At 42.6% G+C, this 19,682-nt stretch overlaps 1 protein-coding gene across 3 annotated transcripts in view; it reads right to left on the bottom strand.

The window, feature by feature from the left end:
- The window catches only part of erbin (erbb2 interacting protein), a 244,683-nt gene that overhangs the window by 49,842 nt on the left and 175,159 nt on the right, over positions 1 to 19,682 (bottom strand). For all 3 annotated transcript variants that reach the window (XM_085981629.1, XM_085981638.1, XM_085981647.1), the window contains exons 7-11: positions 11,608 to 11,671; positions 10,911 to 10,985; positions 8,424 to 8,568; positions 2,570 to 2,642; positions 2,186 to 2,315 (exon numbers count right to left, since the gene is read on the bottom strand). In XM_085981629.1, coding sequence (XP_085837755.1) covers positions 2,186 to 2,315; positions 2,570 to 2,642; positions 8,424 to 8,568; positions 10,911 to 10,985; positions 11,608 to 11,671 — 487 coding nt within the window. The remainder of the gene's footprint in view (positions 1 to 2,185; positions 2,316 to 2,569; positions 2,643 to 8,423; positions 8,569 to 10,910; positions 10,986 to 11,607; positions 11,672 to 19,682) is intronic.

The raw sequence follows: 19,682 nt of genomic DNA, 5'->3' as shown, positions 1-19,682 counted from the left end.
GCATTAAACCAACACGAGGACACAGACTGGAATTAAGTTACAAGACTAATTTGGCAGTTCAGATGAAGTCGTAAATTGCAGAAGAATTTGTGTTTGAACTATTATGTAACAGAGACAGCATGAAGGCTAAATGATGATAAGGAGGACAGTATTGCAGGCACTGAAGCCATACAGCAAACATGTCACTGGTACTACAATGCCAGAGTTCCTTTCAGCAGAACATAAGCAGCTCAGGTGAGGTACAGAGCTGAAGCCGTAGAATTAATTCTGTACCACTAGCTAAATTCCAATAAATCACAACGTCTTGTCTTCATTTAATCACCAGACAGTTAAAGCTCGACTAACTCGGAGGGAAATTCACCATGTCATGTTAGCCCAAACTAATCTGCTTAGATGGGATTTTCATTCTGGAGAGACAACAGGCAGCTCAAATTACCTACAAGGCATGACGGTCCCTTCACCATAATAACAGCCCTCTCTAAACACAGAACAATATAAAGCAGACCACTCGGTGAAGATGCTTTTACTGATGAGCAAGATACTAGCTTACCATCTCTCAGATCCCCTTCAGCTGTGAGATTCTGAATTCTATAATTTTCCCCAATGATTAGCATCCGGATAGGTTTTACAATTCTCACTTGGAAATGCTGAAACCCTGTTGTAACTACTGATATTCACTATCCTCTGTGTGAAGAAGTTATATGTGAAATGCCCTACCCAAGGTGGCAGTGGAAGCAGAGGTCATTATCAATTTGAGGTCAGGTCATTGGTAGATTTTTGGCAGGAAGGGCTATGAGGATATGACACAAAGTGGGGTCAGCCCGATAGATAAAAATGGCCATTGCTTCTTTTGTAAAGTTCTATTTTACTCGAGGAAGGTGTTGATATATTAATATATAAAAGTTTTCAAATTCCATCTATTTGATTCCAATGTAAAACAGATAGTGGCTTATGTTTTTATATTTGTAAACAAGTTATGAACATTTAATTAAGAAAGAAAGCCTTGCATTTATATAGTGCCTTTCAAGACCACCGGAGGTCTCAAGTGCTTTACAGCCAATGTCGTACTTTTGGAGTGTAGTCACTGTTGTATTGTGGGAAATTAATTGTATTATCTCTACTAATGCACTATGTTGCGCACTACAGAGATAAACGGACATGTGTTTGTGTACAGACTTCAAAAATTATCTTGGGATTTTTCTACATTGAATATTCAATGTAAATGCATGCTGATGTCAAGAAGCCTAGCTAACAGGCCCAAACCCATAGCAAAGGGCACTATTAAGGTTGAGAGCAGCAGAAGACATGGTAACTCTGGAGCTCAAACTTGGGTTTTAAAGGTGTGCAGATGGTATGGAAGGCAAAGAGCTCCAGTGTTGGGTTGCTAAGAAAGGATGTAGAGGAACAGCAATGTTAAATGGGTAACAGTTCATAAATGACCAAAGATGTACAATAGGCACAAGGCGATGTTGGTGACAAACTGAATAAAAATCCTCAACCTGAATTTTATACGTTTGTAAAAATGTGGTACATCTGGAAACTCCTCACAAAACATTAATGACATGTGATTACACAAGCAACTTTCTGGTCAAATCTAGTTTAATTAGCCCTCTCAGTACACTATATTGCAGAGTAAAATAAAAAAAAGTTGCTAACTATGCCATATCACAATACGTTCGGTACATAGGAACAGGAGTAGGACATTCAGCCCCTCGATCCTGTTCTGCCATTCTATTAGGTCATGGCTGATCTGTACCTCAACTCTATTTCCCAGTTATAAAACTCGGATTCCATTTCTATTAATTAAGGATCCAGTACTTTTAAAGTGGGCTATTTAAGCATATAGGTTGTCAGAAATAGAATCTAGCAAACACTTAAAATCAATATTTATTAGCTAAAAGTTTGGATTGTAGAATCCAAAATAAATGCTTTGTAATGAACGCAGACTACTGCATTTTTAATAAATACTTGCACTAATATAGCATTTTAGCATGCTGAAACATATCAAAGAATTGCCATTCAAGTAGGTAAATTATGTCAGCTTATTTTAAAATAACAGTACATTCTGCACAAACCTAAGAAAATGTATATGAAAAGACTGAGCGCAGAAGTCAGTAAAAATGACTGAAATATTCAAGTTTTATTCATAAAGCAAGAGTTAATGTTGATCGTTTTAAAAAGTTACCTCTGAAGGAAGTTCTGTTATGAAGTTATGGTCGGCTGCAAATGTTCTTTGATTCTGCAGCTGCCCAATTGTAGGAGGCAGAGCTTCAATTTCATTAAAACTGAAATCAAGTTCTTCTAAACACGAAAGCCTACATAAACATAGGTAAAGAAATGATTGCACAAAACCAAGAAAATATTGTTTTTCATACTTCTAATCAAAAAAACTTTTCATATGGGCAAAACCATGGAAAAGATGTTCCTGACAAAGGATTCCTTTGACAAGGATTCCTACAACAAGCTAAGTAAGCAAAATCATCTGTAAACAAGGCGAGGATGTATATTTACAATAATCTATTCGCACTACAGGCTAGATTCTTTTTTTAAACCAATCTGAAATACCTACCCTCCTATTGAGTCTGGTAAGCTTATCAGTTGGTTTTCATCCACTTTGAGTGCAGTTAGTTTCTTAAGAGAACCTGCAACAATAGTAATGAACAAGTAAACAAATAATAAAGAGCTACATATTCACTCGCAGAAGAATTTCAGTTCAAATTGCAGAATTTCACAATTTGTTCAAATTCTATTGATGGCTCCAAAAACATAATTAGCTTGCAAAAACTAAGAGAATTATTCTGTTGATTGCAAGGCCAGGAATATGAAAATGCCATGTACTTTGTTCATCAATTCACTCATATTCAGCTTATGGTTTGTTAATGGCCCAGATTTTGCAGTAATAATAATGCGAGGCTATCTGTGTTCATCGTTATTATGGAATAAATTGGGCAGCAACTTCCGGTGTCCGTCCGCACATGTACAGCTAAACGCGGCAATCAGGAGGTTGCTGCCAATGTTCCCTCGAAGCTGTGCGGTTGTGCAGCTATCTGCCGGTCCCACGCAGCCCGGGACCAGCTTTTCAAATGTGAAGTTTCGCACATGCGCAAAACTTTGAATGGGCCACGCAGCCCATTAAAGGGACCGTGCACCTCCCAAAAAATTTAGGGGGAACATTGGTTGCTGTCCGAATGCCCTGCTCCTTCACAAGCTTCACTACACTGGTACCTCACCGGGAGATTTAGCATTCAAACAAATGAAGGGCATGAGTATAAGAAATAAGAGCTCGAGTAGGCCATTTGGCCCTTTGAGCCTGCTCTACCCTTCAACAAGATCATGGCTAATCTTCTACCTCAACACCACCTTCCCGTACTATCCCCATATCCCTTACTTCCAAAAAATTTATCGACCTCTGTCTTGAATATATTCAACGACTGAGCATCCATAGCTCTCTGGGTTAGAGAATTCCAAAAATTCACAACCCTTTGAGTGAAGAAATTTCTCCTCAGTCCAAAAGCACCGACCCCTTATTCGGAGACTGTGATCCCGAGTTCTAGATTCCCCAGCCAGGGGAAACATTTTCTCAGCATTAACCCCGTCAAGCCCCTTAAGAATTTTATATGTTTCAATTAGATCACCTTTCATTCTTCTGAACTCTAGGGAATATAGGCCTGGTCTACTCAATCTATCCTCATAGGGCAATCCCCTCATCCCAGGAACCAGTCTCCTGAACCTTCATTGCACTCCCTCTAAGGCACGTATGTCATTCCTTAGGTAAGGAGACCAGAACTGTACACAGTACTCCAGGTGTGGCCTCACCAATGCCCTGTATAATTGTAGGAAGACTTCTTTACTCTTATACTCGAATCCCTTTATACAAATGCGATCATACCATTAGCTTTCCTAATTAGGGCTTGTCCCTTCAAATGCAAGTGAATTTTTAACAGCATGCTAAGTTTTAATTACTACCAAACAACCTGTCTGGCACTGAAGTTTACTTTAACAAGTGTGGAGTCTCATTCCTTCAGATTTTAATTAGTTAGAGATTTTTCTCTCTCTTTTATCCCATCGTTGTTTCCCTCCCTTTATTTTGCATTCTGTACATGATTTTATATTTTGAGTTAAATATTCTAACTTGCACTTCCTGGTTTATATCCTGCGTGTCTCAGTAAGGATTCTTCAATCTGATAGATTATGGAACAGTTCCTGCAGATTGGAGGGTGGCAAATGTAACCCCACTATTTCGAAAAGGTGGGAGAGGGAAAACAGGGAACTACAGACCGGTTAGCCTAACATCAGTAGTAGGGAAAATGCTAGAGTCTATTATAAAGGATGTGATAACAGGACACTTAGAAAATATCAACAGGATTAGACAAAGTAAACATGGATTTATGAAAGGGAAATAGTGTTCGAAAAACCTACTGGAGTTTTTTTTGAGGATGTAACTGGTAGGATAAGAGAACCAGTGGATGTGGTGTATTTGGATTTTCAGAAGGCCTTTCATAAAGTCCCACATAAGAGGTTAGTGTGCAAAATTAGAGCACATGGGATTGGGGGTAATATACTGGCATGGATTGAAAATTGGTCAACAGATTTCGGGGTGGCAGACGGTTACTAGTGGGGTACCGCAGGGATCGGTGCTTGGGCCCCAGCTATTTCACAATATAGATCAATGATTTGGATGAGGGAACCAAATGTAATATTTCCAAGTTTGCTGACGACATGATACTAAGTGGGATTTTGAGTTGTGAAGGAGATGCAAAGAGGCTTCAAGGCGATTTAGACAAGTTGAGTGAGTGGGCAAATACATGGCAGATGCAGTATAACGTGGATAAATGTGAAGTTATCCACTTCAGTAGGAAAAACAGAAAGGTAGAGTATTATTTTAATGGTGATAGATTGGGAAATGTTGATGTACAAAGGAACCTGGGTGTCCTTGTACACCAGTCACTGAAAGCAAACATGCAGGTACAGCAAGCAGTTAGGAAGGCAAATGATATGTTGGCCTTCATTGCAAGAGGATTTGAGTACAGGAGCAAGGATGTCTTACTACAGTTGTACAGGGCCTTGGTGAGACCACACCTGAAGTACTGCGTGCAGTTTTGGTCTCCTTACCCAAGAAAGGATATACAGGTAGACTACCCTTTATCCGAACTTCCGAAAACCGAAACCCTCTAAAAACCGAAGGTTTTTTCGTTCAGCGTAAGTCGTGCGCACGACATGACCAGAGTGGCGCACGACTTACGCTGAGCAGGGCAGAGGGTCACTGAGTTCCCTCCTGGGTAGGAGATTGCAGGCCGAGCCGGGCAGTGTGAAGGAGGTATACCGGGAGAGTGAACCCAACAATACAGCGGCCCGTCCGATAGCTGCAGCGGCCTGTCCGATATTCTTTTCTCCCCCCCCGACCCCTGGCCCTTTCGGATAAGGGATAGTGTATCCTTTATCCGCACTTCCGAAAACCGAAATCCTCTGAAAACCGAAAGTGTTTTCGTTCAGTGTAAGTCGTGCGCACGACCCCGACCCCTGCCGACCCCCACCCACGACCCCCCCGCCGACCCCCACCTCCGACCCGACCCCCGCCGACCCCGACCCCTGACAAATTTCCCAGTCTTATAAAATACCTTCCGAAATCCGAAATTTTCCGAAAACCGAAACACGGCTGGTCCCGAGGTTTTCGGATAAAGGATAGTCTACCTGTACTTGCCATAGAGGGAGCACAGCGAAGGTTCACCAGACTGATTCCTGGGATGGCAGGACTGTTGTATGAGGAGAGATTGGGTCGACTTAGGCCTGTATTTCACTAGAGTTTAGAAGAATGAGAGGCGATCTCATTGAAACGTATAAAATTCTGACAGGGCTAGACAGACTGGATGCAGGGAGGATGTTTCCCCTGGCTGGGGGGGTCTAGAACGAGGGGTCACAGTCTCAGGATACGGGGTAGGACATTTAGGACTGAGATGAGGAGAAATTTCTTCACTCAGAGGGTGGTGAACCTGTGGAATTCTCTACCACAGAAGGCTGTGGAGGCCAAGTCACTGAATGTATTTAAAGGAGATAGTTAGATTTCTAGACATAAAAGGCATCAAGGGGTATGGGGAAAGAGCGGGAATATGATATTGAGATAGAGGATCAGCCATGATTGTTTTGAATGGCGGAGCAGGCTCGAAGGGCCGAATGGCCTACTCCTGCTCCTATTTTTCACTGTTCAATGTTTCTATGAAGAGTCACGTTGTTGCTTTCCCTGCTCCGACAGGTCCCAGATCCCCTGTAGGAGGGTGCTGCGATGAAATGGCTCTCCAATTACCCGAAGTTGCTGCGCAAAGACTCAAAGTCTGTGGGCAGCTGCAAGCATAATGAACAGTGAGTGCCGTTCGCTTGCCGCTGACCGCAAAATCCGGGCCATTATGTTTACCCCATGCTCTATGAAGAATGTCTTTTTGATCGCTCTCTTTCATACTTGTTCACACCAGCTGAATTTAAGCTACTACTCTTTCCTCACAGCCCAGTCAGGCTTACTATAATCTTCATTCTTTTATTTTTTTCATTTTGCGATCCCTTATTATTACAATTGCCAAAATTGGCTGCAATATCACAATGTGGCCTCATCAGTTCATCATGGGTTAATATTACTTCCTTAGTCTGTTTTCTCTGTTCTGGCTATACATCCTAAGATTTTACCTGCCACAAAGTCTGGCAAAGTTTTCAGCAATTGGGCAGCAGTCACTTTTTGGCTTTCAAGTGTCCATAGGATCAATCACTAAGGCTTAAATTCTTCCATAAATCCACCAATTTAGTCTTACTGTACAGTCCTTTAGGACTCGAGTAGGGGGAAAAAACATTTAAGATAAATTACAATATTCAAAGTTAAAGTATTCAGTGAAGCAAAAAACTGACATCCTTTTCTCCTCTCCAACCCCCAATACTGTAGGATTTATTATTTCAAGATGTGACCACTACAGAAAAATCCTTTGGTTACTATGGAGTTGCTCTGGGATTTCCTGGCTTTATGGCTCAAGGGGGGAGGCAGTCTAGAATGAATGCGAACATAGATTAAAAGATAATGAGAAAGTCTCAATTTAAACTAGTTTAATTTTATTAACCATTCTAAATATATATATATTCTATCAATTTAGGTCCACAATAGCTGTGGGGTAATACCAGGTTGTATGATTTTCTTGCAGATAAATAGCTAAACAATAAACATGGGTGTATTTTCCTCATCAACTGGATTTTGCTTCTCTCACCAAATTTATTCCCTCCTCTCAAGGTTTTGACCTTTTCGGAGGGTATAGTTTCACAGGTTCTTGACTCCCTCCAGTACCACAGCCAAGTGGCCACTATTCACTATGACCATGAGTACTGGGAGGCTAATTAATCGCTGGGGTGAGGGTGGAAAATCACAGCCGTGTCCAATTTTGTCCTCACTAAACATCCGCATGTACTCCCAGCAGCTGCATAACAATCAGGAATGGCTGGTTTTTACCCTTCCTAACTCAGGGACGCTGAAGTCAATTCTACTGCCCCTACCACTGCCCTGGCTCAAGTCAGCATGGATTTGTCTCAAGTCAGCATGGATTCAGCTCAGCTATTTATTGGAAAAAGTTGCTGAGGCATCGGGGCAGCATATTGGATTTTGAATGTAGATAGTTCCTGGAAGCCTACAAGTGTAGATTAAAATAAAACTGTCAAAAATGTTAGGACTCATAAGCACTAGGTAAAAAAATTACAAATCAGCACTAGCCAGAATGATAAATTAGCAATAAAAAGCAAACTTGGGCACTAAGCTTTACAAAATGAAATGCCCTGAAATAGGCCTTATTAGCTGAAATAGTAATATGGGAGTTACAGCATGTTTTCATGTTTGACCATGATTTATTGGCAAGTACCATCGTTTGAGTCCCAAGAGTTTTACAATGATGTACTTGTCCCAATTTACTCAGTTAGATTTGCTAAACAATAAACTATTGTCTTCAGCATCAAAGAAGAAAATTTGACATGTCAAATCCTGTGACATTAAAATTCTAAAAGAACATTGCTTGATGTTAAACAGCTGACATTAAATTGATAAAATTGTGATGCAAATTATAAAACTAATAGTTTAAAACTTACTCTACAGCTCTCATGAACAGCAGTTTTCTAAACTTGGATAAATTTTAGGTATCTATTAAAAGACTACAGGAAGGTTCAAAATCTAGAATAATTTGATGGTTGCAACTCAAATTGTTCTCATTCTTTAGATTTGTTATTTCAAACATACCCTAGTGGATCACAAATTGAAATACCAATAAAACTATGTCAGACACTGGAAATATTCCAATTAAATTTACATCAAGTACAATAAAGTATTGCTAAAACTATTATTCAGATATAGAATACTTCCTTCTTCAAATATTCAAACATGCACTTTATACTTAAAAGTAACAAACCAATGGATTCAGGTAGCTGTTGGAGCACATTGCTTGACAGCAGCAAGTCCTGGAGGTTCTCACAACCCGATATGGCATCATCAACCATTTCCACGTTGTTTTTGGAAACATCCAAGTAGGTCAACTGCTTTAATTTGCCAATAAACTGCAAGGAGAAAAAAAAACTTGAGCACTGAAATTTAATATTCAGTCACACCTACACCACTACAAGATCATACGAATTAAGGACTCCCTTGATGGTTCAACTGTTTATGGTCCAACAGCTGAAACAAACAAACTAGGAATCCACCAGGTTCAAACATCAGTTTATACTAAGCAGCTTGTACTGAGTTAGCCGAGTCCAGCCAGGGCAGTGGCATCGGCCCAAAACTGGCCTCAAAACCCCTTGGTTGGGGGAGGGGGTTTAAAAATGTAAACCTTGCTGAAACTGTAAAGTTATGGGCATCAGATATGATAATGCTCAGCTGTGATGGTCCCCAGGTTGAATAGCTTACTGACACTCACTATCCAGGCTCACGCATGAACAATGAGTTCGTGGGGGTGTACTGGAGGGTAACTGGTGTCCATGGAGCAAGGAGTCAACACTTTTAGGAAAGGAGTGCAGAACAATGGGAAGAAAAGAAAATTACAGTGGGACAGCAACCAAAACTCTAAATTTACCAAAGATCCAACATTCCTGTTGGCTGTCAGACCACCTGAGTCCTGATGCTCCTGAAGACTTTCCCCATCATTTCTTCACCCCCACCACAATTCAGTATTAATTAGGAGCATTGTTTAAAATTAAAGTCTGAATTCAAATGTTGGTGAGTACAGTAGGTCTCATCTCGACTAATACCAGTTTCCTCCACGGTCAGGTAAAAGGCAAAAACCTTTTACACACGCATCTGATTAAAGTTCAACAGCTACTGAATCAAGAAATTGACTGCGTCCCTTTAGGATCAATGGACATTGAGAGAGAAAAATTCTAACACAACCAGTGAAAGCGAATGGGTCCCAGTCTAGATTTCTTTGGTAGAGAGGGGTCCAGGAGTAGTGTCATTAAAATGGTCAAGGAAACTTGCTATGCATTAGACTTTCCACCCACTCTCTGTTAATGTTAGAATCCAAATAATTACAAAACTCTCCCAGTACCTACAACAAAAATAAACATTTCTCAATATTACAGTACTTAAAAAAATATATATAAACAGACGTATACTTTAGAAAAATGGTCTTCTTTGTGCCACTCACATACAAGGCACTTTCTTTCATTAAAAACTCTAGAGATGATCAAATATATAGAATATGGTTAACTGCTGGTGCAAATCAGACTCGAGTGTTGAAGCTAAAAGAATACCCATAAATGAGCAAAGATTGCTGAACAACTTGTGAAATTAGAGTAGGAACAGGAAAGATTAGTAGAATTTTGTTTGGAATTATTACAAATGCTGCATTTCCTTCAGCTTATACGTAATATGATAGTTATTTTTGCCATAGTAATATAATTGATACCTGAAACACAATTTTGTGAATTGAGTTTTCCACAATATCTATGGTACTCTTATGAAACCACCACATTGAGAAAATACAGCTATCGAAAAAGAGGACACTACAAATACTTTTTCAGAAGCTATGTTGTCTGAAGGTGTCAAATTTACTCCTTCGGCTCACTAACAATGGTATTTAAACCTCCCAGTGAAAGCTAAATTGTCTAATGCAATGGTAGGTGGTCATACTGGAACTCAAATAGACCACGATTTTGACCACTTCAATAAACAAACATCTATCCTACTTTCAGAGACAAATTATTCAAGTTAAATTGGTGTACTATGACACTGCAACATGAATATATTTTGCTTGCACAGATGTATTTTGAGGGATGCAGCCATTTCAAGCTACTTATACAGGGTTACTAACTTTCCCAGATACTTGTGTGTAGCTCCCTCACTCTGCGCCCCCCCCCACACTGACTGCAGTGAAGACGAGAGCAACCAAGGTTACTTTCAGAGCAACAGGTATTCTGCATCCTTTTATATAACTGTGTGAAAAGGGTTTTGTGAAATAATCAACAGAACTGCTAGGGGGAAGCTACATCCACCTTGTCTCTGCAAAATGCGGTCATATGACACAGCTCGCTCATTTTAATTTAGAAGATATGAAAGCAGATCCGAGAATCATTGCTCAACCATAGTTTTCCAGTTCATGGAAATCTGGTTACTTACAACTGCTGAATGAAATAGAAAGTGTTTTCTATGAAGCACAATGGTTTTATTTCAAAACCCTATCTTGCACCACACCACACATTCATTTTTACTCACTTTAGAATTAGAAGAGTGTTTAAGGGATTATTCTTCAGTATGGACCCGATGCTTGCGGTCAAAACCAAAGTTTTAATGGGTTGACAATTTAGCCTCATCTAATTAAGTTTATATAATGCTCCTGTCTTGATAATAATTAAGTTGGTACATTAGTGCAACATCAATTAGTATTACAGCACCAGACACATACCCCAGGGAGCACTGCAAGTCTATTGCCATCCATCCAAAACTCCTTCAGTCCAGTCAGTTGTTCTAATACTTCAGGCTAAAGGGAAACAGCACATCAAGAGAGACATTTTTGAAAATTACACATATACGCACACACACGATGATTTTTAAACAGAAAGTCAGTAGCTTATCTTTCTAAACAGGTTGCAACTAAATCTGCCTACTTCAAAAGAACATCTCTGGTTGAAAAAAGGTTGGAAAATACTAAGTAGCAAATCAAGTTGAGATGCTGGGATTTTTTTGCAATCAACAGAAAACAGGGTGCATAAATTAACCAAGGTCATCTGGTTTGAATGCCTTTAAACCAAAATCGCTTTTTTTAAAATACAAATCTGCACATACTTCATGAGAAACCTACACACATTTTCAAATGGAACGGAAAGGTGGCCACTGCATTTACCTTGGCCAAAATTTTGGTCTAAAGCACTGTGCTGCCAATCTTCTCAGCTTTGTAAATCCTGTTCACTGTCTCTTTTTCGAGTAAGATCATATTCCTAACTTCTTGTTCGCAAAAATTTCAGTAGATTTTTTTTGGGTAAAACTTTCTACAATTTGAATGAATCATACCAATATGATCTTGGAGACACTCCAAAAAACAAGAGTCAACTGCTTTACAAATAACTAAAGTGCACTGGTTGAGTTTTTCTGGAACTACTTACCACCTCTGTGAACTCATTACTTCCCAAATCTAATCTCTCCAACTGGGTGAGTCGGCTCATGGTTCTATAAAGATCAAGGATAAACAAGTAAGATACCGAAAAACAAGGCAGTGGACACAAAACAGATTATTGAGCCTTCAGCTTCTGGATATTTAGATTCCAAAGCTGCTGCTTTTTAAGTTCTCTGTTCTGGGATAGTTAACTTTATCAATGTAAAAAAACTCACCAAATGTTATTGAAAATGCAACTGCTTCAAAACTGATGTTAGGTCAGTGGGAAATGCAGTACAGGTACTACATGGATTTTAGATCTTGTAATTCGAAATAAAATGGAGTTGCTTTGATCCAATCAATCAATCATCCTACAAAATGTTAGTATTCAAACAGCATTGATTGCTTTAAAAAAGAATTTAAATGGATGTCCACTTCAGATACCCGAACCACCCTTACTTATAGCTTCACCTCATTCATTTATTAGGTGGTGATCGGGTTACTCTGACATTGCTCGTAGGTTGTAATTTGAAACAGATGGCAAGATTCAAAGCATTAAAGCGTCCTCATAGAGTGCATTTTTTAAGGGTCACGCAAGAACAGCAGGAATTTAAATCCTTTCACACACCGTGGCAAAATGTACTGAATGCCGGGTACCAGCATGCTCCACTGTTCAGATGGTTATAGTGATAAAATCTGTAACAACACGCAGAATTTTAAGTTGTTCACTAGAAAATGTTTGGAAATAAGTCTTCCAGTTTGTATAAAATAGGTTTTAAAAAGGGAAATGCTGTAGGTAGCCATGTTAAACTTTAAAATAGGCCCTGGACTTCTAACGGCCTATTAGCTAATTGCAACGGGCCTGAACTTAGTCAAAATAACGACGAGGCTAACGGAGCTCACCATTAATTATGCACAAATCGCACAGCAATTTCAGGTGAGGGCAGATGCGAGGTTAAAGGCGAAAATCCGGAAGTTGCTGCCCGAGAGGCACGGCTCCGCCGTTAGCTTCCCGAAATTGGCATCTCGCCGTGCGCCTCACCACGCAACTGCATTGAATGGCGTGAAGTTCCTGTACTTGCATGGCAGATGCGAACTAAACTCGCCACAGGTGGTTAGGGCTTGTCCATTTCGGTCCAAGTACCCTTTTTAGCGACACGATGGCCCGTAATTTGCGATCAGCAGCGAAGCAAAAGCATTCACCGCCTGGACCCAAAGAAAGCTGCCCACAAAGGTCTTGCGATCTCGGTGGCGAGAAGCTTGGCTTTTTTGGTGTGCAGTTGAGATCAGTGCAGCTTAGTGGGAATCCCACAGCACGAGCTGCTGTGGCGTCAACAAGCTGTCTAAGCAGCCAATCACTTTACAGAATTCTCACCGACGGTGAACCAGGAAGGGAAGATGCTCCTTTTATTCTGACTTTTTAAAAATGTTAGCGAGCAAAAGAAAGACTGTGGCTCTCATGTGGGGAAAAACGTAAACTTTAAATAAATATGGATAAACTTTAAAAAAATATTTTCAAAATTTCTTTTAACGTTTCCTAAACACTAATTTTCATCATTATGGAGAAATTTGACATTGCACAAAATTAAAATGCGTTTTTCAGGGCCATAACGTTTGTTTAGCAGTCAATACGCCGTTAAAACCCCAATCACACCTAATCCAACAAGGCATAACTTTTAATGGGGTATTTAACAGCGATATTACCACGGAAAAGCCCAAGTTGGTCAGTTTCACTGATTTCCCTGATTGCTGGCTATCTGGGGGGCGGGGAACCACAGCACAGTCAGTGTCAGAGCAGTGAATGACTGACCGTAACTTCAGGATTTCCGCGTTAGGATGCTTACGCGCTAAATCCTGAACTTGCGGTCAGTTTCAAAGGTATCCCTGTTACTATCCACCGCAAATTCCGGGCTGATAAGTCTGAATTACTGCCAAACAACCTCTCTGGCACTGAAATTTAACTATTACTAGCATGGAGTATCATTCCTTCAGCTTTTAATTGCTGTTGGAGATTATTTAAAAAAAAAAATTATTATTGTTCTTGGATAACTGGAGCATCGTCAGGTCGAGTGAAACAGCATCAAGAAATGGGCCAGAATTTACTGTAGCCGGCGAATGAATGGCGCCTGCCCTTCGTAAGACTCGCCCAATCAATTTCCATAACCTTTCCCCCTGCAAGTTGCTGCAAATGGGCACCTGAACTGTGCATCTCCTTAACCAATCAGATGGGAAAAATTGAGGATTAATTTTTCTTTTCCTTGGGCTCTTTTTTTCCCTTTCTCTCAATCCAGTCTTTTCCCTTTTTGTTTCACTTTCTGTACCTGACTTGACATTGAATTCACTATTCCACCTTACACTTACTAGTTCAGACTCTGCCTTGTTCAATCCTGAATTCTTCAATATGATTGGTTGAGATGCACAGTTGCTTGCCCTGTTCACACAGGTCCCAGATGCCCACTTACAGCTACTTGCAGTGCAAAGTCTCATGGAAATTAAACGGGCAAGGGCAAGCACCGTTCATTCGGCGGTTACAGTAAATTCTGGTCCAATATTACTTCATACTGTTTCACTCTGAGAATACTCCAGTTCCCTTAGAACAAAAATAATTTATTAACGATACACTTTTAATAACTCTAAATCGGGAATGGTAGCACAGTGGTTATGTTACTGGACTAGTAATCCAGAGGCTTGGACTGATAATCCAGAGAAGTGAGTTCAAATCCCACCACGGCAGCTGTGGAATTTAAATCCAGTTAATTAAATAAATCTGGAATAAAATAGCTAGCATCAGTAATGGTGACCATGAAACTATCGGATTGTAGTAAAAACCCATCTGGTTCACTAATGTCCTTTATGGTAGGAAATCGGCTGTCCTTACCTGGTCTGGCCTATGTGACTCCAGACCCACAGCAATGTGGTTGACTCTTAATTGCTCTCTCAAATGGCCGAGCAGGCCACGCAGTTGTACACAGCCGCTATGAAAAACAATAATAATAAAACCGGACGGACCACCGGCATCGACCTTGGCACTAGCTTCGGATACGACAACGGCACCTGCAAAGTCGACCCTGCAAAGTCCTCCTCACTAACATCTGGGGGACTTGTGCCAAAATTGGAAGAGCTGTCCCACAGACTAGTCAAGCAACAGCCTGACAAGCCATACTCAATCATACCTTTCAGCCAATGTCCCAGACTCCTCAATCACCATCCTTGGGTAAGTCCTGTCTCACTGGCAGGACAGACCCACCAGGGGTGGTGGCACAGTGGTATACAGTCGGGAGGGAGTGGCCCTGGGAATCCTCAACATTGATTCCAGACCCCATGAAGTCTCATGGCTTCAGGTCAAGCATGGGCAAGGAAACCTCAATGATTACCACCTACCACCCTCCCTCAGCTGATGAATCAGTATTCCTACATGTTGAACACCACTTGGAAGAAGCACTGAGTGAAACAAGGGCACAGAATGTACTCTGGGTGGGGGACTTCAATGTCTATCACCAAGAGTGGCTCGGTAGTGCCACTACTGACCAAGCTGGCCGAATCCTGAAGGACATAGCTGCCAGACTGGGCCTGTGGCAGGTGGAGAGAACACCAACAGGTGGGGAAAAACCTACTTGTCCTCATCCTCGCCAATCTACCTGTCACAGATGCAGCTGTCCATGACAGCATTGGTAGCAGTGACCACCGCAGTCCTTGTGGAGACGAAATCCTGTATCGTGTTTTGTGGCACTGCCACCGTGCTAAATGGGATAGATTCAGAACAGGTCTTCCAGCTCATAACTGGGCATCCATGAGGCGCTGTGGGACATCAGCAACAGCAGAATTATATTCCACCACAATCTGTAACCTCATGGTCCAGCATATCCCTCACTCTACCATTACCATCAAGCCAGGGGACCAACCCTGGTTCAGTGAGGAGTGCAGAAGAACATGCCAAAAGCAGCACCAGGGGTACAGGAAACTCTTTTTTATCCGGCACCGACAGGACCGGCGTGGTGCTGGTTTATCAAAAAGTCCAGATTACAGAGAGGTATAGTAAAAGGTACGAGAGCCCCGTACACGGCCACAGATCCAGGTGTCCCTGTTGCATGGCAACAGGTGCAGGAACCCCGGTGTAAGAAGCGCCACTACACCTGGCCACAGATCTAGGCGTCCCTGTTGCATAGCAACAGGTGCAGGAACCCCAGTTACACGGTCACAGATCCAGGAACGGCCACTAATATGAAGTAAAACTTACCTGAACCTACTCCTGAATTTTGCCGGTTAACAGAGATTTCCGGTTATTTAGGTGCCGGTAAATCGAGAGTTTCCTGTACCTACAAATGAGGTGCCAAACTGGGGAAGCTGCAACACAGGACTACATGCATGCTAAACAGCAGAAGCAGCATGCTATAGACAGAGCTAAGCGATTCCACAATCAACAGATCAGATCAAAGCTCTGCAGTCCTGCCACATCCAGTTGTGAATGGCGGTGGACAATTAAACAACTAAGGGGAGGAGGAGGCCCATGAATATCCCCATCCTCCATGATGACGGAGCCCAGCACGCGAGTGCAAAAGACAAGGCTGAAGCATTTGCAACCATCTTCAGCCAGAAGTGCAGAGTGGATGATCCATGTCGGCCTCCTCCTGAGGTCCCCACCATCACAGAAGCCAGTCTTCACCAATTCGATTCACTCCACGTGATATCAAGAAATGGCTGAGCGCACTGGATACAGCAAAGGCTATGGGCCCTGACAACATCCCGGCTGTCGTGTTGAAGACTTGTGCTCCAGAACTAGCTGTGCCTCTAGCCAAGCTGTTCCAATACAGCTATAACACTGGCATTTACCCAACAATGTGGAAAACTGCCCAGGTATGTCTGGTCCACAAAAAGCCCCCTCAGCCTACTCTCAATCGCCAGCAAATTGATGAAAGGTGTTGTCGACAGTGCTATCAAGCAGCATTTACTCACCAATAACCTGTTCACCGATGCTCAGTTTGGGTTCTGCCAGGACCACTTGGCTTCAGACCGCATTACAGCCTTGGTCTAAACATGGACAGAAGAACTGAATTCCAGAGGCGAGGTGAATTCCAGAGGTGAAGTGAGAGTGACTGCTCTTGACATCAAGGCAGCATTTGACCGAGTGTGGCATCAAGGAGCCCTAGTAAAATTGAAGTCAATGGGAGTCGGGGGGGGGGGGGGGGGGGTGGTGGAAACTCTCCACTAGCTGAAGTCATACCTAGCACAAAGGAAGATTTTTGTAGTTGTTGGAGGTCAATCATCTCAGCCCCAGGACATCGCTGCAGGAGTTCCTCAGGGCCCAACCATCTTCAGCTACTTCATCAATGACCTTCCCTCCATCATAAGGTCAGAAGTGGTGACGTTCACTGATAATTGTACAGTGCTCGGCTGCATTCGCAACTCCTCAGACAATGAAGCAGTCCATGCCCGGAAGCAGCAAGACCTGGATGACATTCAGGCTTGGACTGATAAGTGGCAAGTAACATTTGCGCCACAAAAGTGCCAGGCAATGACTAAAGACTAAAGACGGAAGAAGCCCTAGAGGAGTATAAAAAATGCAGGGGCATACTTAAAAAAGAAATTAGGAGGGCGAGGAGGGGCCATGAAATAACACTGGCGAGCAAAATAAAGGAAAATCCTAAGATGTTTTATAAGTATATTAAGGGCAAGAGGATAACCAGGGAAAGGGTAGGGCCCATTAGGGACCAAAGTGGCAATCTGTGTGTAGAGCCAGATGATGTAGGCGGGGTTTTAAATGAATTTTTTGCATCTGTGTTCACTATGGAGAAAGACGATGCAGACATAGAAATCGGGCAAGGGGGCTGTGACATACTTGAACATATTAGCATCGAGAGGGAGGAGGTGCTAGCGGTTTTAGCAGGCCAAAAAGTGGATAAATCCCCAGGCCCAGACGAGATGTATCCCAGGCTGCTGTGGGAGGCAAAGGAGGAGATTGCAGGGGCTCTGACACAAATTTTCAGAACCTCTCTGGCCACAGGGGATGTACCAGAGGACTGGAGAACAGCTAACGTAGTACCATTATTCAAGAAGGGTAGCAGGGATAAACCAGGGAATTACAGGCCAGTGAGCCTAACATCTGTGGTAGGGAAATTATTGGAAAAAATTCTGAGGGACAAAATTAGTCTCCACTTGGAGAGGCAAGGATTAATCGGGGATAGTCAGCATGGCTTTGTCAAGGGTAAATCATGTCTGACAAATCTGATTGAATTTTTCGAGGGGGTGACTAGGGGGGTGGATGAGGGAAATGCTGTGGATGTGGTTTACATGGACTTCAGTAAAGCTTTTGACAAAGTCCCACATAGGAGACTGGTCAAGAAGGTAAGAGCCCATGGGATCCAGGGTGCCTTGGCGCGTTGGATCCTAAACTGGCTGAGTGGCAGGAGGCAGAGGGTGATGGTCGAAGGTTGCTTTTGTGACTGGAAGCCTGTGTCCAGTGGGGTACCTCAGGGATCGGTGCTGGGTCCCTTGTTGTTTGTGATCTACATAAATGATTTGGATGAGAATGTAAAAGGTATGATCAGTAAGTTCGCAGATGACACGAAAATTGGTGGGGTGGTAAATTGTGAGGAGGAAAGCCTCAGGCTACAGGACGATATAAACGGGTTGGTCAGATGGGCGGAAAAGTGGCAAATGGAATTTAACCCTGAAAAGTGCGAGGTGATGCATTTTGGACGGACAAATAAGGCAAGGGAATACACAATGAGTGGTAGGACCCTAGGAAGTACAGAGGGTCAGAGGGACCTTGGTGTACATGTACATAGATCCCTGAAGGCAGCGGAACAGGTAGATAAGGTGGTTAAAAAGGCATATGGGATACTTGCCTTCATTAGCCGAGGCATAGAATATAAGAGCAGGGAGGTTATGATGGAACTGTACAAAACGCTGGTGAGGCCACAGCTGGAGTACTGTGTGCAGTTCTGGTCGCCTCACTATAGGAAGGATGTGATTGCTTTGGAGAGGGTGCAGAGAAGATTCACCAGGATGTTACCTGGGATGGAGCGCCTCAGCTATGAAGAGAGGCTGGACAGGCTGGGGTTGTTTTCCTTGGAGCAAAGAAGGCTGAGGGGGGACCTGATTGAGGTGTACAAAATGATGAGGGGCATAGATAGGGTAGACAAAGAGGAACTTTTCCCCTTAGTAGGGGGGTCAATAACAAGGGGGCATAGATTCAGGGTAAGGGGCAGGAGATTTAGAGGGGATTTGAGGAGGAACTTTTTCACCCAGAGGGTGGTTGGAATGTGGAACTCAATGCCTGAAAGGGTGGTAGAGGCAGGAACCCTCACAACATTCAAGAAGCATTTGGATGAGCACTTGAAATGCCATTGCATACAAGGCTATGGACCAAATGCTGGAAAATGGGATTAGACTGGACAGGGATGGATGGGCGGCGCAGACACGATGGGCCGAAGGGCCTCTTTCTGTGCTGTAAAACTCTATGACTATGACAATGACTATCTCCAACAAGGGAGAGTCTAACCATCGCCCCTTGACATTCAACGGCATTACCATCGCCGAATCCCCCACCATCAACATCCTGGGGGGTCATGATTGACCAGAAACTTAATTGGACCAGCCACATAAATACTGTGGCAACAAGAGGAGGTCAGAGGCTGGGTATTCTGTGGCGAGTGTCTCACCTCCTAACTCCCCAAAGCCTTTCCACCATCTACAAGGCACAAGTCAGGAGTGCTGCATCTTACTAGTTGAAACCAGTGTGCTTTTTTTTGTACTAAGTCTCTTTGGAACAGTGGAGGTTCAAAGAGATGGGGCGGGGGGGGGGGGGCATGCCCAGCTAAATGTCATTAACAGGTACAGAAAATAATCAAAAAGGCTTATGGAATGCTGGCCTTTATATCTAGAGGACTAGAATACAAGGGGGTTAAAGTTAGGCTGCAGCTGTACAAAGCCCTGGTTAGACCTGGAGTACTGTGAGCAGTTCGCGACACCACACCTTAGGATGGCCTTCGAGAGAGTGCAACGTAGGTTTACCAGAATGAAACCCGGACTCCAAGGGCTAAATTACGAGGCGAGATTACACAAATCAGGGTTGCATTCCCCAGA

The sequence above is a fragment of the Somniosus microcephalus genome, chromosome 1 (assembly GCF_052327205.1).
Source record: "Somniosus microcephalus isolate GS21.2 chromosome 1, FLI_Smic_1.0, whole genome shotgun sequence".
NCBI classification, from domain to species: domain Eukaryota; kingdom Metazoa; phylum Chordata; class Chondrichthyes; order Squaliformes; family Somniosidae; genus Somniosus; species Somniosus microcephalus.
The sequence above is the reverse complement of the archived record's forward strand: the minus strand, read 5'-3'. Positions and strand labels throughout refer to the sequence as shown.